The sequence below is a fragment of the Saccharomyces mikatae genome (genome assembly GCF_947241705.1).
Source record: "Saccharomyces mikatae IFO 1815 strain IFO1815 genome assembly, chromosome: 5".
NCBI classification, from domain to species: Eukaryota; Fungi; Ascomycota; class Saccharomycetes; order Saccharomycetales; family Saccharomycetaceae; genus Saccharomyces; species Saccharomyces mikatae.
The window spans coordinates 61325-84067 of record NC_079260.1 but is presented as its reverse complement, the minus strand read 5'-3'; the positions used below and the strand labels follow the sequence as shown (position 1 = coordinate 84067).

Below are 22743 nucleotides of genomic sequence, written 5' to 3'. Positions count from 1 at the left end.
GAAGTTGTTTAGTAGAAAACTACTTTAATATAAGTTCTCCCAAACGGGATTCTACGTGTGCACAATCAAACATGAGTTTAATGCCTTGTTTCATATCTTTAATAGATGCATCCGATAAACCTATATTGGTCTATGTCCCTAATGAGAATGAAAATGAGATGAATAATGTGCTTAAATATAACGTACTATCTAATATATCCCTGGATTATTTTGAAAGTGCTTTAGTTGAATGGACTTCTTCAGATTCTAAACCTTTATTGAAATCGATTTTTCAATTAGAAGGGGTCTCTGTATTTGCTATGTTGATTAAACAGACGGGGCTGAAGATGGTTATCGGATTCGAACAAAAAAGCATGAATGGAGGTGATGATGAAACAGAGGCTATTTATAAAATATTCGAAACAGTAAGAAGAATCTTTATACGGGTCAAGTGTAATCCTTTACTAGTCAAAGGTGACGATATTTCCACTGTAAAAAGTTTGGAAAGAAAATTTGATGAGCTATTTGCTTCCACTGAGGTTGAGTTGTGAATGATATTTATAAGTTGACTCCGTGAATCCTGAAATTAGGAGCAGTTGTTCATTTTTTGAGATAAGACATCTAGAATAAGCAGAGAGACAATAACAGGGCCATCGATTTTCGTGGATACTATTTAGACCAACGAAAAAGTATCAAATTAAAAAAATATTTGCTGGTTGGCTCACGCAATTAAAATGATTTTTCTTATGTTTTAGCGTTTAGCTAATATGTCTATCATGGTGATAAACTTACTTTTTCCAGTTGATGTATAAGTTGCAAGCTCATACCTAACATTACCAATTCAAAAAGCCGTCTCACCTCACCCGAGGGACGACCAATTGTTATATTATATATGATAACAAGATGTAAATACAACTGAAACTAGCACTTTTAACTGTAGTGCGTACGAGAATAATTATTATCAAAGAGATACGGGACTGATGCATTAGATATTATAAAACATTACACTTTACTGATTGTTCCAACATATAGCTGAGCTTTCTTTTTGCATCTGTGTTATCAGCATAATTTTGTATGGAGGAATGTGAGTAAGAAGACCTGGACCTTTTAAGAGTGTAGACTAAGTTTAAAATTAGTCGTGGAATCCATAATAACAGAAGACGGTAGAATTGATGTAATTCTTCACGTACATATGTATAAAGATACTTATGCCACCAAAAAAAATTGATGTTTTATTTTTCGTTACTTTTCAATGTCTATACAATTTCGTTCACAAATGCGTCTATCTCTAGTTAGCAATGGTGTAAATACCATCTTTGGATAGAGCCTTAGAGATAGCTGGCTTTAATCTGGTGGAGTACCATGGCACACCAGTGATCATTCTGGTCACTTGGTCTGGGGCAATACCGGTCAACATGGTGGTGAAATCGCCGTAGTTGAAGACAGCTTCAGCAACTTCGACTGGGTATGTTTCAGTTGGGTGGGCGGCTTGGAACAGGTAATATTGGGCCAAATGAGCTCTGATATCGGAGACGTAGACACCCAGCTCAACCAAGTTGACTCTTTCGTCGGATTGAGCTAGAGTGGTGGTGGCGGAGGCACCGGCAGCAATGGCAGCGACACCAGCGGCAATTGAAGTTAATTTGACCATTGTGTTTGTTTTGTTTTTTAGTGCTGATATAAGCCCTACTAGGAAGAAAAGAATGAGTGCATATTGACAAAGATAAGCAGTCAAGTCTGCTCTATTTATACAAATTCCTTCACCAGCTGGTGCTGCCCAAACGAGGTATCGCCTGGCGCCTGTATTTGATTTCAGATCTTTCGAATCTTTCAAGTCTCTACTTTCCTTCCACACCTGTTAGTTTTGTTACTATGGAGATATTTCTGTACTTGGAGAATCTATTTAAAAGTCTCGTATAAGAAGGAACGTTTAGGGGCAATGACTTTATAATCTTTTTCGTGCCTGTGGTGTTCCCTTTTTTTAGCGAAACAATAGAATGTTCGTTCAGAAGGCAATTTACAAGCCTCATCATTAAACGGGAAACCGGATCTTGTCCTTCTTCTAACAAATTAAGAAAATGGTGATGTTGATTGATATGGAATCAACGTCATCTAGTGCTATTTGAATAAGTAGATTTTTTTTGTAGAACAAGAGAACCAAACGAAAGCAAATATACACTAATCGAACAAGGCGCGCTGTGGAAACTCTGTTTCACAGCCGAATGTTGATATTTGTTGCCGTATAGTACCAGTTAAGATAAAAGTGTTATATGCAGATACTCCAGTAGTGCTGTTGCAAAAAATTGTTGGTAGCAAGAGGTTTCTGTTGACCATCGGTTATTAGCTTGTAGTTCTGAACATGAATAAAGGAAGATGTTTTCAAAGTATACAAGACAAGTATATAATACATAAACCGACTGAACATGTCAAATGTTACCAATAAAATAGTTGTGATCGACTATAGGTTTTTGTTGGAATGAAAATCAACTATCGTTTATCAACTAGAAGTCATACTACTAGTATATTATCATATACGGTGTTAGAAGATGACGTAAGTTATGAGAAGCTGTCATCGAAATAAGTGGAAGCTGAAACGCAAGGATTGATAATGTAATAGGATCAATGAATAAGAACATATAAAACGATGATAATAATGTTTATAGAATTGTGTAGAATTGCAGATTCCCTTTTATGGATTCCTAAATCCCCGAGGAGAACTTCTAGTATATCTACATACTTAATATTATTGCCTTATAAAAAATGGAATCCCAACAATTACATCAAACTCCAATACAATCTCAGAATTATGTAGAATTACGAGTTTCATTTATTGGATTCCTATATCCTCGAGGAGAACTTCTGGTATACTCTATATACCAAATAATATTGCCTTTATCAACAATGGTTCAGACATAATTCAGAACATTGATGATAAGATTTTGGTGATAACTCATCTTCTTATATACTAAGTTCTGGACAATTAATAGATGTTTATCTTACTAGTGCAGCAAATTCTATAATTAGAATTTGCCTACTCCAATTTAATTGGTATCATCATAAGAACGTTTGTATTCAATTACCCAACATTATTAGTATCACGTTAAAGAATGTTCGTCATCAACTACATCAATTTATATGAATAAATGTATAGTAGTAATCACTTATTCCAACAGCAGCAATCTCCTACTTCATCTGCTCTTTTCTTAGCGAAATTGCTTCATATGAGCGATTGACAATTATTGTCCTACTTACATGTATAAGTCTGCAATTTAAGAAATCATCAAATAAGGCGCAAGTGGTTTAGTGGTAAAATCCAACGTTGCCATCGTTGGGCCCCCGGTTCGATTCCGGGCTTGCGCATATTTTTTATAACTAACATTGACCACGTTAGGTAAACGTTAATTAAATTCAATAGAGTTTCTTTTCTTAGTTTAGATTTCAGAAAGCGTAAACAACAATTTTAATCATCGTATTCGAATATACATCGAACACTTTCATGATTAGCATGGAGTGTAATCATCATCAAAAAAAAGAAGAGTAAAGAGTAAAAACTAAGACATTTCTATATAGTAATTTATGAGTCGATTTTTAACTCGGACTGTGATTGACAAACAAAACTAGGTCGAATGAACATTTTCTATATTCCAACCATACTGAGAAGCTATACAAATGGAAACAGAAGGGCGAAAAGCCTGTGAAAGAGTCTTCATTCTTTTTCGCATTGCAGTCCATGTTTAATGTGTAAATATCTCATTAACTTTCAGAATTTTCAGTGTTTGTTGTTTGTAAAATCAGTCATTTCAAAGATCCGCTTGGGGCGACAACTTAGTCATCATGTTAATGAGATATAGCCAACAAAAAACTGTTTTTCAAGTTGTCGTTATCAATTCTAAAGAAACTGCAATACAAAAAAAAAAAAAAAAAAAGAAAAACACAAACATAAACATTCCCTTGTTACTTCCATATGTACACGAAAATAGTATAGCCAGAAAAAAATATCAGTACGATCTATTTTTGTTTGTTAGGAACTCCTGTTCCTTGGCACATCCCATAGAAGCTTTCATAAGCTATTGTCATATGCTAGGGTCATAAACTAATGTTTATAAAAATGTCGACTACTTTATTATAGATGACAAACATATGACACAGAATTTCAAATAGGAATAGATGTTCTTCCTTTTAAATATTCGAAAAAAATTTTCAGTGAAAAAAAGGACCACGCGTGGAAAGTTAGGGCTTGAACTTATAATCGAAGAAGAAAGGGAAATACATGTGAAACTGCAAATGAAGTTTGAGTTAAACAAACAAACGAGTAATAACGTTATCTAGAAACACCCGAAAAAGAGGATTTTAGTGTTTATGAAAAATGTTGGTACTAGGGTCTCTTAGATCGGTGCTGTGGTGCAGTTCCTCTGCATCGCTTATTGGTAGGAGAAGCCCTTGTTATCCCTATGGTATCCTCTACCGAAGCCTATCTCACAGTGTTAAACTGTGGCAAGAAAACATATCTAAAGACGACTCCAGCTTGAACCTTACTCCACGGTTATTGAAGATTATCCCTAATGATACAGATATTGTAACTCTTGAGAAGCAAGATGAATTGATCAAAAGACGCCGTAAACTGTCGAAAGAAGTCACCCAGATGAAGAGGCTTAAACCGGTTTCGCCTGGTTTAAGATGGTACCGTTCCCCTATTTATCCATACTTGTATAAAGGTCGTCCCGTGAGAGCTTTGACTGTTGTCAGAAAGAAGCATGGTGGTAGAAATAATTCAGGGAAAATCACTGTTCGCCATCAAGGTGGTGGCCATAGGAATAGAACAAGATTAGTAGATTTTAACAGATGGGAAGGTGGCTCTCAAACAGTCCAAAGAATTGAATATGATCCAGGTAGATCTTCTCATATTGCCCTATTGAAGCATCACGCTACTGGTAAATTATCTTATATTATTGCTTGTGATGGACTACGTCCAGGTGATGTGGTCGAATCCTACCGAAAAGGCATTCCTCAAAATTTGTTGGATGAAATGGGTGGGAAAGTAGACCCCGCTATCTTGAGTGTTAAAACCACCCAGAGAGGTAACTGTCTGCCAATATCCATGATTCCCATTGGTACCATTGTTCACAACGTAGGTATAACTCCCGTCGGACCTGGCAAATTCTGTCGTTCAGCTGGTACATATGCAAGAGTTCTTGCCAAATTACCTGAGAAAAAGAAAGCCGTCGTCAGACTACAAAGTGGTGAACATCGTTATGTTTCTTTAGAAGCAGTCGCTACTATTGGTGTGGTTTCAAATATTGATCATCAAAACAGATCTCTTGGTAAGGCTGGCAGATCAAGGTGGTTAGGTATAAGACCTACTGTTAGAGGTGTTGCCATGAACAAATGTGACCATCCTCATGGTGGTGGTCGTGGTAAATCCAAATCCAATAAACTATCAATGTCTCCATGGGGACAACTAGCAAAGGGATACAAGACTAGAAGGGGCAAAAATCAAAATAGAATGAAAGTCAAAGACAGACCAAGAGGAAAGGATACAAGATTATAAATTGGCCAATGCTAACAGAAAAGTAGAATTTGTTCCTTAACTTTGTTATTCTACTTAACTTTAATTGTACTATATAACTTTGTGCAACTTTTTCTTATGAGAAGAATGGTGATAATCTAAAATCATGTAAATATAAACAACTAAATTAACGCTTTTTTGACATTCGGTATAGTTTCTTGATTCATTTTTTTCTATTTTTTGATTCAATGTTTACGTTTTGAACTAAACTCGTGACATTTATTATTCAGAAATCATGTAAGAAAGGGAAATATTTAGACTCAAAAAAAAGATAAAATAAAAAAAAAAAATTGCACTCCATTGCAAACTTTGAGCAACCTTCTGACCGATATCGCTCGTTGTTATACAATGAAAAATTCAATATGCTGCTGGCGTTAAAACAAGATATAATTTTATTAAACAATTATACAAAATATCCTTTCCTCTAATAATGGCTTACATATTCTTGAAAAGGGTCTTGTTCTGTCTGAGATATCAGAATATAACATCGTCTTCTTGATCAGCAACCAATGTTTCACCTTGAGGCTCCTCACCAGCATCAAGTACTTCTGAAGCGTCCTGTTCTGCCTTTTCTCTCTTCAATTTCATCTCAGCATCTAATTTTGCAGTCTCATTTTGTTTCTTTTCCTGGACCTTTTTCAATCTATAAAATTCTTCCCTATCCAACTCATCCAACTCACTGTTAATATAAGCAATTGTGTTCTCAGTTCTTGGGATAATAACGTGTTCAATAGCATTAACTCTTCTGTTCGTCACTTTGATCACTTCATCTAAAATGATAAATGCAGTTTGTAGAGAAGCTAATTCAACTAAAGTTTCAACGGCTCTTGAATAGATTTCCTTGGCTCGTTGAACTTGTTGACCACCTCTACCTAAACCAGTTAATCTGAAATCATTAATTTCAGGGTCGATGTAAGACTCAAACTGAGACAAGTAAACACCACTAACGTTTTCTTGACGTGCTCTCACTTTGAATCTTGCAGTAGAGACACTTTCTTGAACTTGATATCCGATGTTTTCACCTGTTGCATAAGAAACTTCGGCTAAGGAAAAGGCTGCTGTCTGCATAACCCTCCCCATTTTTTGCTTAGCATCGTCAATTCTTTTGGTAATATCTCTGAATCTCTTTGTTAGGGCTTCAGACTTACGCTTCAGTAAAGAATAACCTTGGTTGGCACCTTTTAACTTGGTCTTCATCAAACCCAGCGTCATACGCGTAGGAAAGACTTGTTCTCTATTACCAGACATCTTTGAACCTTTACTACAACTCCGTTAGGAACCTACGAACTGTAAATGCTTATTTATTCTACTGTTGCTTCATCTAACCTTTATCTGTACTGCCATTGTCTTCTATTAATCCCCGTTCCTAATCAAATTTTCGTTCGGGTAATGAAAAATCAGGTGAGTAATGGTTGAAATAAAAGTACTATTGTTCACGGTACCACCACAACTGTTAAACGATTATAGACTTCGTGTTTAAATTAAATACAGGAATATAAACAAGCACTGGTGTTACGTAGAGATCAGTATCTAGGCTTAGTTACCCAATCAGTTGAGCTCATCTGGGACAGTCTACTTAAGGCACGCGCGAAGGCGAATCTTTCTTCATCCAAAGCAAACATCTGTGATTTCTTGGCAACCTCTTTCGAAAAGCCGTGTTTCTCGACCATTTCATTTACCAAACCAGTATCAACCGTGTCAGATTCTTTGGTTGCTGGACGTAATTCAAAATCATTGAGTATCTGTTCAGGTTCCACAAACAATGAAGTAAAATCTGCGGCACCCGTAGTTGCCAGCTTTCCGCCACTGTCATACACAGCGTCTAAAAATGTAATGAACCTTCTCACTTCATCACGAACATAAATGGATAAATACGGAATATCCGTCACTATGAAAGCTTCAAAATTCTTGGCTAACGTTAAGTAATCTCCTGCAGCCAGAGGCTCGCCGCATAATTGCTTGAAAGAAAACTGGGCGACACGAGGTGGTGTACACTTGGGTACCTTGAACTCTCTGCCCCAAATGGTTAGTGGATAGTCATGAAATGTCTTATGAACTGTGTGAGAATCTGTGGAATCATCTGTATGGGAAGCTTGTGCAAAATAGTTGTACCATTCCTTGATATGAGTTTCCCGACGAATTTTACATTCCTTTGATGCGTATTTTATACCCCTACTAGACGGGAAGTAGTAAACAGACGACACCGGTCTTGGAATCTTACGGTAATCTGTTGGTGAATTAAGGAATATAACTTTAGTCCTACACTTTATCAACTCGATGCATGGAATAAACGATTGCCTTTGCACGCCATTTATATACAATTCATCCGGATGTCTATTCGAGGTCGCAAAGAGTACCACACCATAATCATCAGATAACAAGGCAGTCATTAACCTTCTCAGTATCATTGCGTCTGCCACGTCAGTGACTTGAAATTCATCAAAACAGAGAACATGCGAATTGTTTGCTATCTCTGCAGCCAAAAAAGGGACCGTATCGATCTCCTTACCCTTTGCATCGCCTAATTCCTTTAAGTTTTGCTCTTTAACAATTTCATGCGATCTTTTATGGACATACTGCATGAACTGGTGGAAATGTATTCTCCTTTTTGTTAGATGATTGGGGATTGTAGTATAAAAAAGGTCCATCAACATTGTCTTCCCACAACCAACATCTCCATACAAATAAATTCCTCGAGGTATAGAGTTACCAATTTGGGATACGTCCACGTAAGATCCAATGTTCTTGGATCTGCCACGACTAAATACAGATTTGAGGCCGTTCAACCAACCACCAACTTGGTCAACAGCACTGGGCGTCTTAATAGCCGGGGGTACATATTTAACCAATGAATCGTACAAAGTCCCTAAGGAAGAAATGATACCACGCTGGTATGTATCATCCCGTAGCTTCCCTAATTTTACCAACCTGTCATACTCTTGCAAAGGCGTCAAAGGCTTCTTTGAGTTCGTAGATTGGTACCGGTGAATGCGGATGCTATAATGCTGCAGTTGTCGGAAAGTTCGAACAGCATTGGGCTTTAAAGTTATCATGATTCTAACAGGCAAGTACTAGGCTTCACTGCTTTAGCTATTTATTCTTTCTTCTTTGCAAAGCCCACAAATCAAAAGAAAGAGACTACCCCTCTCAGTTTAAAGTAAATCCGGAGATTTCCGTATTATCCTTACGTAACGAAATATGACCCATATAAGATATGTAAGACTACGTGAAGATAAAGAGAAATTAGGAAGAAGCTGTTAGTAAGTACCATTAGCCCTAATCACACGAAAGAATGCATGCGAGGTAGAGATCACTTAGATTTTAGGTGTTATTATCAGAACTTTACGTAATATGATTATTTCACTTTGTCATGTTTTCGGGTAATAATTGTTTGATGGAATGAAATTTCACGTAAGGATGTGATCAAAATAGCAGCAGCCCAATAGTCAAGGAGATGCAGCGTTGACACTGAACAACGACGTTAACGGTCTAAGAAACTGTTTTAACGGCTGGTACATTTGTGAGAATGGAAGTAGACAGTATATTAGGCTCTCTGAGCATAGCCGATAATATTGACCAGTTGGTCGACGTGACAGGACTCTTCGATGAATTGTGCTCGAAATTGAAACCAGAGGTTATCGTCAAAGATCCCAAGTTTGACTTATTTGAAGGCACACACTCTTTGGAGGTTGATAATTCCAAATTAGATTCAAGTCTTATTGAATTGACTGCCGAAGAATTAGAGTTTGATGTGAACGTGGCGTACGAATCACCATTGGAAAAAGTAACAGCTATATCAGATAGGTTGCTCAGATGTGTTATTTCATGGTTGAATGAGTATCAGACCTTGCCTACCACTGTCCTGAGCTGTAGATATACGGAGAGCTTGTTATCGTCATTATTAAAAGGGACAAGTGCCGGTCCGTTCTGGCGTACAGGGAACGTCCTATATGACAAAGTGCTTGGTAGCTGCGTACTTGGAGTTTGTTACTTGACAAAATTTGTGCAGAAACTCTTGAGTGCTGGCATTGTTTTTGAAGAGGAAGATCTGAATTTTAATAGCATGGGGTTTAACACATTTAATAATTTGCCAGAACAGGATGTTATTATCGGTGCTCTTACCGAAAGCCTCCAATTATTAGAAGCATATTCCGATGGTAGCTTACATTTGACCACGCTGAGACATATACTTAAAATCATACTTTGCTTGGTTCACTTAGAAGACCATTTGACAGACTATTCCACGGAAACGATTCATTTAGATGAATTAATCGAAAACTCCAACTCCGTAAATGGTATTCTTCCACAATTGCAATTGTCCCCACCAAATGGTTCATTCTCTACATACATACAAAAACATAGGTCTAACCAATTCCCCCCCAGGAAGATTACAAAATTGCCCACAGATTATAGCGGTTTCATTACGCTGGCAGACGATATTAAAACAATACTCCTTGTAAACAAAGCTGAGTCCACGTTAGAGACCTACCAGTTTGCGAGATTCTTCAACAAATTGAAGCAAAGACATGTTATTGCAAGAATTTTGTTTCCCTTAATTTTTATTAGAGACGATAGGACTGTCTTGGGAAAACATTCGTTCACTCATTTTTATTCACTACATATCAAGGAATTTTCAGCACAGATACCATCGAAACTTCTATCATCTATAGGCAATGAACTAATTCATGAAAGCTCTAACATTCTCCTGGAATGGTATCAAAATTGCTCTCAAAACACATGTAGATATAGACAGGGTTTCAATCGCCAACTAATACTATGGGATTCTCTTCAGGCCCAGTTTGAAAGTGTTAATTCACAAACTTACTGTTCATGGACATATTTTATGAAACTATCAAGTATGATTGAGTTTTCCTTAAAAGGGTTTGATTTGGATATTTATAAACCTTTTGAAGCATACTCTATGTTTTGGTATGTTTATTATTTAAGTCACCATTTAGAAAACTTGTTGAAGGAGTGTCAAGGCGACGTTGAATCACACATCAATACCATCCATTCCATGAATAAAAAGCTCAAAAAATTAAAAGCTGGTGAGAAAAAGGACCAGTTGAGAACAAAGTATAGGTTTGCCATGGACAATGAAATGGAACAATTACGGACCACTAAACAGTTTTTAACCTATCTTTTGAAGGAAGTTAGCATCACTAAGTCTTTATGCCTGATAGAGGTGTTCCAATTCGCAATTTTAAAATCATTTGGTATGATCGATGTCAAAAGTAGCATACCCTCTAATTTTTCTAGTGAAAGGTTAATCCACAATTTGCGATTCAAGCCATTCAACTCGATTGGTGTTCCGGAGTTACCAGAATATGAAGTCTTTCAACAGACTCTGAAGGACTTTATCATTGAAGATAAAGAGGCTGCATTTGATATAAAATTAGAGAGAGCTACGACCTTTATCGATACTGAGGTGCGAAATGTCGTTGATTCTATTGATGAAATAATGCAAGGTATTAAAGGAGGAGACAATAACGGTGCCATGGTAACAGGAACAAGATTGGTTCAAGAGTTATCTCTTGAGTACTATTCGAAGCTAAAGCACACTTCTAAAGCGCTCGCAGTCAATTCAGAAGTTATCGTCACCACATTGAAAAGGAACATTGAGCACAAAGGCTCCAACGATTACAAGGTGGAGTTACATTATACGGCGGAAGGATGGAACTACTTCCCTATACAAACTCTGAGATTGAAGAAAAACCGCTACTGACAACTCTTAATCTACATCACCTATACAAGAGCGTATTTAACACTCTATAAGCTATATTATTTATCATGAATAATTCGATTTTTCTACATGCAAGATGAATAGATTACTTATACACCTGAGTCAAAAAATGTCCTGCTAAACATCCGTACATCAATAGGGATTGGGTGTAAACACAAAAGGAGGTAGGAGAGAACTCCAATATAACCCAAAGGAACTACTGTAAAATGTCTAAGTACAAGATTAACTCTGTGGTCATTTGCTTTCACATATAGCAGCTGTTGCCCTCGTTAGTCCGCCTACAACGGCTTATTGTTTCATACTGATAGAAACTGCTATGCGTACGCTTGTAGTGAGCCCGCAACAAAAGCCTCCTAGAAAGAGGCTCGAGCCCGCATCGCTCTAGCTCTCTGCCTAGACGCACGCGAGTTCCAGCTATTTCCGCTTGGCTCCTTCTAGACTTGAAAGGATTCTTTCTGGGTACGAAAGGAAAATGCCGGGAGAGAGTTTGGAATCTGTTAACACCGCCTGGAATTGAAATCTCCTAATATTGAAAAAAACATTCAAAGTCTAGAATTTTGGTAAATTTCAAAGGCTTTTTTATATTATAGTTTATTAATATTACACCTTAAAGGAAACTTTCTTTTGGGGTCTAGAAAGTCGACAACAAGAACAAAGGATATACAAAAATGCCTCCAAAGTTTGATCCTAATGAAGTTAAATACTTGTACCTAAGAGCCGTTGGTGGTGAAGTCGGTGCTTCCGCAGCTTTGGCTCCAAAGATTGGTCCTCTAGGTCTATCTCCAAAGAAGGTTGGTGAAGATATTGCTAAGGCCACCAAAGAATTCAAGGGTATCAAGGTTACTGTTCAATTGAAGATCCAAAACAGACAAGCTGCCGCCTCTGTTGTCCCATCTGCTTCCTCTTTGGTCATTACTGCTTTGAAGGAACCACCAAGAGACAGAAAGAAGGATAAGAACGTCAAGCACAGTGGTAACATCCAATTGGATGAGATCATTGAAATTGCTAGACAAATGAAAGACAAATCCTTCGGTAGAACTCTGGCCTCTGTTACTAAGGAAATCTTGGGTACTGCTCAATCTGTCGGTTGTCGTGTTGACTTCAAAAATCCTCATGATATCATTGAAGGCATCAATGCTGGTGAAATCGAAATTCCAGAAAATTAGAGAAAATAAAAGAAAGTTTTAAGACTTTTTAGTTTTCTTATTGTTTTTGTATTTTAATATGATAATTCCACAAAATTCCAATACGTTAATTTTCTACTTTTTTGTTTCCGATTCTAGGGTTATACTTTTTCTATTTGTTTTGTCTCCTCTTTTCTTTTTGGATAACCATAACGAAAGGGGATAAGTGACACATTATATCTCTATAATGTATTTCTGAAAATATATCTGCATGTGATTATACTTTCTGATTTTTCTTCGTCTTTTTTTGCCTTTCATTTCATTCATTTCTTATTTCGTCTTTTATGTTAAATTTACTCACCATTACTAACATGTGAAACAGTAACTTTTCTAGTTTGTTTTCTCATTCTAGAAAAGGACATCTTGCACGTTTGACAACACTCTGGGACCAAGTTTCGATAGCTATTCTTTTATTTCTACCGATATTTTTCACTGTACTTAGTTCCAATTTATATTGCAAACAAGATTAATTTTAGGCGATTACTCACTAAGATATACCAATTTCTACTATGGTTATATTAGTCCATTTCATAGCCTTACATTTTCTTTTTAAATTGAGTCTCTTAAAACTAGTAAGATCTTTTACCACATAAACATCTACGTTCTTCGAGGTCAACCAGCTGGTGAGATTTTCGACTACTGAGGTTATTCTTGATCGGTACCACTGAACAGTCTAGTTGCCAAGATGAGAAAGTTGAGACTTAAACATGTGTCTATCTTACTCGAATGTTTGGATTAACATGATAATCACCAAAAAATATTTCATACCATCTCAATTTTCTTGACATGATGCAACTGTGAAAATAGAATCGTCTAATTTAAATGTCCCTCTGCGAGCTTGTTCAATGTCATGAATAACATTTATGCATTTAGCACCTCGGTAAATGTTACAAAGGAACCACTTAATATTTACCCGGCTTTTTAGGTGTAGAATAACACGAAAAATTTTATTGCGATGGCCAAATATGATTAGCGGCCAATTCAAAATTAATTTAATTCTGTACTTTGCATTTGAGTACGAAGCTGTAATTGTGCACCTATTAAAATATAGACAAAGGTTTCCACAAGATTATCTTTTTTGTCCAAAAAATGACCGGGAAAGTCAATAGAGACCTTTTTTTTAAACTCGCTTCTGATCTTCAAGAAGAACGATTACATGCAGCTGTTGCCTTGATAGAGGATCTATCAGCATTAAACTTGCCCAGCGATGCAGAAGAATGGCTATATGTACTGAATCGTTTGGTCAAGGGTTTAGCCTCTGATAGAAATAGTGCAAGATTAGGATTTTCGTTATGTTTGACAGAAGTAATAAATCTGGCCATCAATATGCCGTCAGGTCAACGGCCAAAGGGATTAGAATCAACGAATGACTTCTTAAACACATTATCCTCAGTTCTAGACGTTAATGTCAATGACGGGGGTAAGAAATCCGTAAAGGGTAAAGATGAACGTGGAATTTTATTTGGTAAATTATTTGGTTTGAAATCTTTATTGAACGAGCCACTGTTCTCAGAAATCTTTATTAAAAATTTCGAGAATGGAAACACTGATTTTTTTATACGGTTTACAGAAGAGCTAATCGATTTGGCTCTAAAAAAAAACTGGATCAAGGAACCGTGCTTCTTTACTCTTTTCCAGACTATAAAAATGCTGCTACCATTTATAGACGAAAGCATTGCCGCAAAAATTCTTCTGATATATGACAAGTATAATATGACTTTAACGAATGAGGGGTTGTCAACTTATTTGTTGCTGAAGTATGGAGGTGATAAAAATCTAATTCCTTCAACGCTAGATTTGAAGAATTTAGGCTGGAAAAGCGATGATCCTTTAGCCAGGGGAAATCTGCCTCTCCTAACAAAAGTTTTAAGAGACTCTTCTGTCATTCCAGATACCGATGGGAAGTCAAGAGATACCAAAAAGCAAAAGAATACGAACTGGAACCCTAGGCTCCATTTTGTATGGGACATTTTGTTACCGTTGTTTGGTAGTGGAAAATTGGAAAATACCGAACACGTATCCAAAAAGAGGAAGAAAACAAGCACTAAAAAGGTCCAAAATTCAATTCAATTTCCAGAGTTTTGGAAAATGGCTATAGACGAATCATTTTTTAACGAAAAAGCGTCTAGTGAAAGAAAATATTTAGGCTTCCTAATAATCGATGCAGCATTTAAGACAGTCCCTGGCTCTTACATCGGCTCTTGTTTCAGCCAAAATGTTATGAGAACTTTGATCAACCAATCTATTGACTCACAAAGAGTTTTGAATAAGATAGCTCAAATAACTTTAGGATCCATAGTGAAAGCATGTGAAGAAGATCTCACAAATAAGCTAGTACCTTGTTTGAATTCTATGTTATTCGGTCCTCACGGTTCCGTAAACTTTGATAAGTTAACTAAATCCAGCACTGTCTCCAAACTTATTGCAATAAAGGAGCTTCCCTCGACTGTCCTTACTCAATTGCTTAATGTATTTTTACCGCAACTACAGCAAAGTAAAAGAGATTTAACTCATACACATTTCATTCTTGACTCTATCCTTCATATAATCCGTGCGCACAAAGTCGAGATTGATGACATGGACGTGATGAAGCCTATATTAACACCAATTATATATATGGCCTTCTTCAAAGATGCGACAGATGACCAGGAGCTAGAACAATTGCACGAACTAGCAAAAGAAAGACTCTTTTCCATTCTTGGTGAGTTGACAATGAACAAAGAAATACACTCCGAAGACCCTGAAATAAACTCATGGCAATTTTTAACATTAAAGTTAATTCTGGACATGGAAAAGTCTCATAGAGGGATTCTAATCAATCCACTTGACGAAAATTTGGAAAAGACAAAAGAGGAAGCTATATCTTCCTTGGCTGAAATCTCCAGGTCAAGCACCGCTCAAGCGTGGGGTCTAAGCACATTGTTATCGATGTGCCTAATACAATTATATGCAGGTGAAACTGATTCTATTTCTGTGATAGAAGAACTATGCGAGTTTTCAAAAGACAAGAACAATTCAATGGTAGGTATCACTGAAATATTACTATCACTACTAGCTCAAAAAAAGGCATTACTCAAGAAATTAAGTTTGATAATTTGGCAGCAGTTTATTGAAGATGTTGGGTTGGAAGAATTACAAGTTTTATTAGATGTTTTAAAAGCAAGAGAGAACAAGCAGGGGTTTGCCCAGCTATTTGAAGGCGAAGGAGAATTCGAAGAAATCAAAGAGGAAGAAAGTGCTAGTGAAGACGAATCGAAAAGTGAAGGCGACAGCGAAAGCGAGAGTAATAGCGATGATGCTGATGAAAAAGACGAAGAAGACGATGCGAATGAGGAAGTTGTGAATATCGACAAAGAGGCCACAAGCGCCTTGGTGAAAGCGTTAAATTTACCCGACAATATAGTCAATGACAAAGGGGAAGTTGACATAGATCAACTTGAAGGGCTTTCTGATGATGATGAAGACGATGAAGATGAAGAATCGATGGATGATGAAAAAATGATGGAGTTGGATGGCCAGTTATCTGAAATCTTCAAACGCCGTAAAGAAGCATTATCCAACATATCTACTGGAAATCAGAGGAAAGTAGAAGTTAAAGAATCTAGAGAAAACGTTATTTCCTTCAAGCATAGAATTGTTGATATGTTAACCGTTTACGTCAAATATTGTGAAAAGTTGGCTCTTGCTAATAAAAGTGAGGATTCTAGCAGCATAGGAAGTCCATTAAGCAAGCTGGTTTATTTTATAATCCCAATACTTAAGTGTATCAATGAGACTCTTGATAGACCACTTGCAGACAAAATCTCTAAATTACTCAAGGGGAAAATATTCAAGATTAAAGTAAATGCGTTTAAAGAAATGGATAAAAACATCGAAGTTATGGATCTATTGAAATCAACACACAAGGTATTACTAACTTCTAAACCTGGTCAACATCCCGCCGTGTTTTATTCAGCATGTTCAACCAGTTCATTGTTTTTGAGTAAATTATACGTTGAGATTCATGGTAATGATAAGCTTGACGAATTGATTGATCTGTACGCCGCAACAACCAAAGAATGGACTAATAGAGGAAAATTTGGCGCTAACGTCTTCATAGATTTCATTAATTGGCTATCTTCTAAAAAGCAAAATGTAGAGGATGAGAAATAGTTTAATTATATTTTATCTTGACCTTTAAAATCTTCTTATGTACTTTGATCTTAGTTTAGCTACATTTCCTTCCTCCAAAAACAAAAGTGACTGTATATTAGCTTATAATATCTTTATTTACCTTTGGTGGACCACCCACGATGGGCAAATTATGCGAACACTTCCAAACTTGTAAAATATTCTCTTCTTCAGAACTTGCTACCAACCAAGGTATTTGTGCGTTTAAATCAAAATCGTTCACAGAACTTCTGTGACCTGCATGGACCATGATCAATTCAGGAACACCATCTTCTGCATCATCAGGTGTTTGTTCTGCCCCGATTTGTTTCAAGTCCCACATAATCAACCTATTATCTGACCCACTTGAAACAACTACGCCATCGACGTGGGTTGAGAATTCTATGTTGGTTACTGCATCTTCATGGCCCGACATATGGTGTAATGGTTCTCGCATGTTTCTCAAATCATAGAGGTAAACATGTGAGTCCATACCAGCCGCCGCCAGTAAATTTGAAGAATGATGACTAAATGCTAATGTGTTAAAAGGTTGCGGGCATTTCACAGCATCGATAGTGATATTGTGAGCCCTGACGTCATTGATTTTCAAAAGAGAATCTTCTGAAACAGTGCCAAACAATTTTTCATTGAAATTATGCCATTTGATATCATTAACGATATCAGAATGTAAGTCATTCCAGGTTCGTACCGGACTTATGGAAGTACTATTACTGCCCACTTCCCATAGGGCGACAGTATGATCATCCGAGCCCGATAGTAATTGTCCTTCAACGAGAGCATTGAATGACAAAGCATAACCGTTATCTTTATGAAATTTTAGTGTGGACTGTAGGCCCCCTGACCGAGAGTAAAGGAATACTGTACCTTGTCCATTTAAAGTGGCTACAAAATCAGGGTTTTGAGGCATATATCGGGCTCTAGTGATTTCTTCCTCATGCACATACTTAGCAGTTATCCTAATATTAGATTTGGGAGCATTTAAAGTAGCCTTATCATCCTCTTCTGCTTCTTCTTGTGGGTCTTGATTATTCAAAATTTCCTTTGGTATATTGATTTCGGCGAACTTCAAATAGTTTTCTTCTTCACCAGATGTATGCGTACCAATGATCAATTCTTGCCTAATAAATCCACCTTCTGCTTCTTGAATAGGCGTAGGAAGCCACTGGACACTTAACGATGGCCATGTTAAACGCGTTTCGCTAACAAAGTCATACATTAATGGAACGTTAGATTTCCACAAATCGTACTCTTCATCCACAGAGAGCGCTTTCTCTTGAGTTTCCATAGCTGCTCGGTTATTTGCTGTTGTCGATACCGTTAGTTTGAGTACAATTGACAAGAGAAACGTTCGAGCTTGCGACATACTAAAATCTCTGTACTTTCTCTGAATTGTTTTTCAAGCTTGGCCATTGTCATGTCGACAAATGTAAGTTGATACATCCGTACACCTTAATAAATCACGATATCAAATATAATTGATCAAACTCATAACAAGGATCCACTTCATAAATCGCTAAATAAAACGCTATACTCCCGAAAGATGAATGTTGTTCATCCATGCACAAGAAATAATACATAGGATAGCTATTTACTTGTTCAGCTTCTGAGTTTGCACAAAGCTTGGGAATGATTAATAACCGAAGAAACCTGAGGCGATAATAGGACAAAAGAGGAAAAGAACAAGTACGTACGAGGTATTATGTGCCTAAAAAATGATTTTCAAACTGTTGAACCTCAAACAAAGATGGCCCGTAAAAGTTACTCATAATCTCTCCACATAAAGCTTCAGCAACCAGGTAATTTATATATATTAACGGGCCATCTGATCACCGAAATCAACTATCAACCCCCTCTTCTCATATTGTAATGATCATGAAAAAGTATGATTATGAATGCAAAGAAAGGAAAAAACTTTAAATAAATTAGACTTTTCCAGGGGTCATGTCATCCCTTTTTATTTTCCTTTTTTCTTCTTTTACGAATATGAATGCATTTATCGGCCCCAAATTTAGCCGCCGAAGTTATTTAGGTCAGCGTTATATAATAAATTTTCCACATGATTTGGAATATATCTGCTCACTCGCAACAGCAAGGTGACGGACTATTTGACGCTTTTTTCACAGCATTCCTAAAGAGAGATTATACATTGCAACAAGGAGCTGGGATGGCAAGCGTAGTTTAAGTTATAACGTCGACTTATGCCTTTGTGTACGTATGTAATGTGTAAATAAAACTAGTGGTTTGGTAATTGGAGTTGTAAACGTAGAAAATTTGAGGTGTGCTTGAACATGGGTGATCACCAGGACGGCAGCCTTTTAACATTTAGACCCTTGAACGTCCGAATGTCATGAAAAAAATAAAAAAAAGTGTCACTGAATATTGCTCATAGCCATTCTTGACTCCAGAATCCTATACTGAAAAAAAGCCAGTCCGTGAATATGATGTAGTCGATTGTGCTACAGGTAGAAAAAAGAAAAAAAGGTGGGGCGATAATAATGAGTACATGCTTCTTTCCTCTGCTTTATGAATTCCTAGACTTATTGAGGAGTAAAACAAGGGTGAATATTTCATAAAGGTTTTACGTATATAAATAAGTACGTTGAAAGATATTCATTCTCTAAAGAATATTCTGAAACATGCATTTTATTTAGTATTTACTGGAGACATCAGCAAAGCCCAAGCTTATTCTATTATTATGGAATACCAAAGGCGAAGAGGAAAACCGACAAGTGATTAAATAGAAAAAGTTAAATGGTAAATGATGGGATTCAGAGGAATGATTTCAATGAAAAGGAGTTGAAAACAGTACGATTTTCAGCCTACTCTAAAGAAATCGATGTTATAATGAGAAAAATATCATTCTTGGAAAAAAACATTACCCAACAGCTATATACTCTTCCTCATTTCCCAAAAACTCTACCACCAAATCATAAAACTGGTGTGAGAAGAACCAACAGGACAAAGGAAAATTGGAGTAATCAGTTGAATAATTTACTGGGTATTTACTCCAAGGACGAAATTTTTACCCTGGATAGTTTAGCTGCAACATTACATGACCAAGTGTTGCGGCTACAAAGTACACTTTTTCCTATTGCCATATTGGAACAGGTTCATCTTAATAATGATAACGTAGAAAACAAGAAGCTTTTAAAAGAAATTACGTACGAGTACCTTTCGAAGGAAAACTGTGGAGGGGCGAACAAATTTGGGACATTCATAATTAAAAGAATTTTCTTTGGTGATTTGTCGCTTGGGATTTCCATATTAGTCAACCGTACAACTTTTGAAACGGTAACATCGTCTATTATAGTAGTGAGAAGTTCATTCATTGAAAATGATTTCCTTTATGAAGACTATTTGATATTTGATTGCAACGTGAAACGACGAGAAAAATTCAAGAGGAAGATCCTATTTATCTCCACCACCATAAATTTCAATTACCAGACTAAAGTGTAAGAATGAAACGAAACCCATTATCGGAACGTTTAATTTTAGGTACCCTTTACATCTCATATATCTAAGAAATGATGTATAGATACGTACATATATATCGAATAACGATTTCAGGCAGAAGCCTTCACAAGCTCTACAATTTCGTTGCAAAATTGATCTAACTGAGATGAGTCCTGACATTCCGCATAAATCCTCACTGCATCTTCAGTGCCACTAGCCCTAACAAAACTTCTTCCCATGGGGTACTTGGCTATCACAAGGTCTATTTTTGCCTGCAATCCCACAGGGTTTTGCAATTTTCTTTCCTGATCGATGGTTTGGAAAATTGATCTATCAGGAACGATGCACTTAACCAACTTGTTGGGCAAATCCGTATACTCTTTATCCCAATCCATTGGGGCCATTTTCATAATAGCCAAAGTGGCAAGGACCGCCAACATGTCCGAAAGAGCATCACCCACTGTCTGATTAATTAATTTAGAGAAACAGTCCAAAGTTTTCAGAGCCAGCATGTCACCACGGGCCCTTGATAATTCAGATTTGATAACTTGGTGAAACTTTTCACTAAATATGATTGTACCATGTCCATTTGCCTCGAAATAAATACCAATATCGTACTGGGTGGCGGCTTCATGGTGCAAGTGTTTAACACCTGTCTTGGTGCACGATACGGGACAGCGCAACGTGTTTTCAATATAATTGGTGGAACTACCGTTCGCATAAGCGGTTTGCACAACGCCAATTCTTAGAGAATTTTCTAAATGTGCCAGTTCTAGCTGTTTAGACAAGAATTTTGCAAACAACGTGGAAATTTTGTCACCATCTAACAAATGGAATTGCGATTCCGAGTCAACATAGTAAAACACGACCCTGTCAGCATCACCATCAAAGGAGCAATATAGCGAGTCATGCGAAGAGGGTGAAAGGCCCTTGGGCAGTCTCTGGTTAGTCTTCACATAATCTGCGCCACACTCAAAGTTCAATAATTCTGGAACGTCAGACTTGTCATTAATGACTTCAATCTGGTCCGGTGGCACAACCCAATCTTTGGAGGTCAGTAACTTTTTCAATTGCGGGCCACCAATACCATTAGCCGCATCTATGAACAATCTTGGAACAGACAGTCTCTTCTCAATTTCATACGTGGAGAAGAGTTCGTTAAAAGCACCGATAAAAAACGAGTAGTAATCCTGCTCTGTGGCAACCTCTGCAGAGCCTCCTTCACGTTCGCGCTTGTTAGACAGATCAGTAATGTAATGTAATTGAGGCGTCGTGACACAGCCCAAGTCTAAGACTTGCGCGTGGAAGACACTGACCATTGTAGAAGTCAGGCAACGCAACAAGTAAGGACTACTTTCCCTAGAGTCTCTTCCAACCACAATGTGTGGCACAATGCTAGTATCCAAACCGATCTTTTCGTGCTCAATCAACCTGGTCAACTCGGCACGAAACTCTTCAAAATTGCTTGCAAACGAAGCGGTATTGGCCAGCTGCATGGCATACGGCTCCCATGTGGCCAAAAGCATCGATCCGTCTGGCTCCACGATCTTAACCCCATTGTCCTGATATGGGTTGTGCGACGCCGTAATCATCACCCCGACGTATTGACCTTGGAGCTTCAGCGACCTGAGAATGGCCAGTATACCAGTGGTGAACATCACCGTGTCCAAATTCTTAGCTAGGGTCCTGAACCCAGCCGTACCGTAACTGTACTGCACATTCTTTGTGCGGCATGTTTTGTCATAGAGCTCGCTCAATTGTTCGTAGTCAATCTTCATCGTTTCTGAAGCTTACTGATCTGTGCCCTGATTCTTGTACCTGCCTCGAAGACTGAAACCATTACCGTTTTTTGTTCTTACTTAATCTTTTTTCCGCGACGACGCAAAATGTCAAGAAAAGAGTTAAATACAGAGCAAGTCTTCTTACCTTACGATCTATAGCATACTGTCACAATCAACGCGCAGGCGTTGTAAATAATACTGTTAGCGTGCAAGTAAAATTCACGTGGGAGTTCATCAGGTTTGCTCGTAAATATTTAAGCATGTGTGCTCTCCCACAACATAAGCCGGCCTTACGACGTGTTAGTTATACTGCTGACTTTCCTGCTGCTGTAACTAAGCCTAAACAAGAAAACAAGAAAACAATCAAGCAAGCAAGTAAGCAAGCAAAGCATGTTTTACTACACACTGTCGGTCCAGTAGCTGAATATTGTATATGCCACTCATCCACAGTTCCGCAATTCAATGAACAATGCGCTACCGAGGAAGCGAAAAGAGAAAAAAAGACGGCAGATAAGATAGAGAGGTAGAGAGATAGAAAAGAAACAAGGGGTTTATTTGGGAGAGGAGCGGAGCGGAGAGGAAGAGAACGACTCATCTATCGCTGATAAGACAACTTACCCACATGGCGCCTCCAACTACGATTCGCAGTAGGGACCAAGCCCTTGCACCGTTAATGGCACTGGACTCTCAAGCTAGTTGCCAGCTGAAAGAGCTTGTGCAATGGGAGTGTCAATTCAAAGGAGCAGACTACGTCTGCTCTCCCTTTAAGAGGCTCTTTGAACACTGTGTAGAACATGGCAAACCAGCGACTAACTACGAGGTTACGGATACATACACCAATAGTTAGGAAATTACGTAGAGTGCATG

At 37.5% G+C, this 22743-nt stretch overlaps 12 protein-coding genes and 1 non-coding gene across 13 annotated transcripts; 8 read left to right on the top strand and 5 right to left on the bottom strand.

Moving 5' to 3' along the window:
* Positions 1-71: 71 nt before the first annotated feature.
* On the top strand, positions 72-530 carry TCA17 (Tca17p; the record flags this gene model as incomplete). The annotated part of the gene is made up of 1 exon (XM_056221779.1): positions 72-530. One exon carries the CDS (start codon positions 72-74, stop codon positions 528-530), a length of 459 nt encoding a protein of 152 aa, XP_056081536.1.
* A 737-nt stretch (positions 531-1267) lies between these two features.
* Positions 1268-1630, bottom strand: PAU2 (seripauperin PAU2; the record flags this gene model as incomplete). Its single annotated transcript, XM_056221778.1, has 1 exon — positions 1268-1630. One exon carries the CDS (start codon positions 1628-1630, stop codon positions 1268-1270), a length of 363 nt encoding a protein of 120 aa, XP_056081535.1.
* Positions 1631-3268: 1638 nt separating this feature from the next.
* Positions 3269-3339, top strand: Smki_5.trna1G. Its single transcript has one exon. It is a non-coding gene; the product is annotated as a tRNA-Gly (tRNA).
* Positions 3340-4345: 1006 nt separating this feature from the next.
* Positions 4346-5527, top strand: RML2 (mitochondrial 54S ribosomal protein uL2m; the record flags this gene model as incomplete). The annotated part of the gene is made up of 1 exon (XM_056221777.1): positions 4346-5527. One exon carries the CDS (start codon positions 4346-4348, stop codon positions 5525-5527), a length of 1182 nt encoding a protein of 393 aa, XP_056081534.1.
* Positions 5528-6019: 492 nt separating this feature from the next.
* VMA8 (H(+)-transporting V1 sector ATPase subunit D) lies at positions 6020-6793 on the bottom strand (the record flags this gene model as incomplete). The annotated part of the gene is made up of 1 exon (XM_056221776.1): positions 6020-6793. The coding sequence occupies one exon, from the start codon at positions 6791-6793 to the stop codon at positions 6020-6022; it is 774 nt and encodes a 257-aa protein (XP_056081533.1).
* Positions 6794-7068: 275 nt separating this feature from the next.
* On the bottom strand, positions 7069-8598 carry AFG1 (Afg1p; the record flags this gene model as incomplete). Its single annotated transcript, XM_056221774.1, has 1 exon — positions 7069-8598. One exon carries the CDS (start codon positions 8596-8598, stop codon positions 7069-7071), a length of 1530 nt encoding a protein of 509 aa, XP_056081532.1.
* A 473-nt stretch (positions 8599-9071) lies between these two features.
* MAK10 (Mak10p) lies at positions 9072-11270 on the top strand (the record flags this gene model as incomplete). Its single annotated transcript, XM_056221773.1, has 1 exon — positions 9072-11270. One exon carries the CDS (start codon positions 9072-9074, stop codon positions 11268-11270), a length of 2199 nt encoding a protein of 732 aa, XP_056081531.1.
* A 686-nt stretch (positions 11271-11956) lies between these two features.
* Positions 11957-12454, top strand: RPL12A (60S ribosomal protein uL11; the record flags this gene model as incomplete). The annotated part of the gene is made up of 1 exon (XM_056221772.1): positions 11957-12454. The coding sequence occupies one exon, from the start codon at positions 11957-11959 to the stop codon at positions 12452-12454; it is 498 nt and encodes a 165-aa protein (XP_056081530.1).
* Positions 12455-13561: 1107 nt separating this feature from the next.
* On the top strand, positions 13562-16624 carry POL5 (DNA-directed DNA polymerase; the record flags this gene model as incomplete). Its single annotated transcript, XM_056221771.1, has 1 exon — positions 13562-16624. One exon carries the CDS (start codon positions 13562-13564, stop codon positions 16622-16624), a length of 3063 nt encoding a protein of 1020 aa, XP_056081529.1.
* A 97-nt stretch (positions 16625-16721) lies between these two features.
* HAT2 (Hat2p) lies at positions 16722-17927 on the bottom strand (the record flags this gene model as incomplete). The annotated part of the gene is made up of 1 exon (XM_056221770.1): positions 16722-17927. The coding sequence occupies one exon, from the start codon at positions 17925-17927 to the stop codon at positions 16722-16724; it is 1206 nt and encodes a 401-aa protein (XP_056081528.1).
* Positions 17928-19393: 1466 nt separating this feature from the next.
* On the top strand, positions 19394-20098 carry SDD1 (Sdd1p; the record flags this gene model as incomplete). The annotated part of the gene is made up of 1 exon (XM_056221769.1): positions 19394-20098. One exon carries the CDS (start codon positions 19394-19396, stop codon positions 20096-20098), a length of 705 nt encoding a protein of 234 aa, XP_056081527.1.
* A 107-nt stretch (positions 20099-20205) lies between these two features.
* Positions 20206-21873, bottom strand: PCM1 (phosphoacetylglucosamine mutase PCM1; the record flags this gene model as incomplete). Its single annotated transcript, XM_056221768.1, has 1 exon — positions 20206-21873. The coding sequence occupies one exon, from the start codon at positions 21871-21873 to the stop codon at positions 20206-20208; it is 1668 nt and encodes a 555-aa protein (XP_056081526.1).
* A 625-nt stretch (positions 21874-22498) lies between these two features.
* On the top strand, positions 22499-22723 carry SOM1 (Som1p; the record flags this gene model as incomplete). Its single annotated transcript, XM_056221767.1, has 1 exon — positions 22499-22723. One exon carries the CDS (start codon positions 22499-22501, stop codon positions 22721-22723), a length of 225 nt encoding a protein of 74 aa, XP_056081525.1.
* Between the last annotated feature and the right edge of the window lie 20 nt (positions 22724-22743).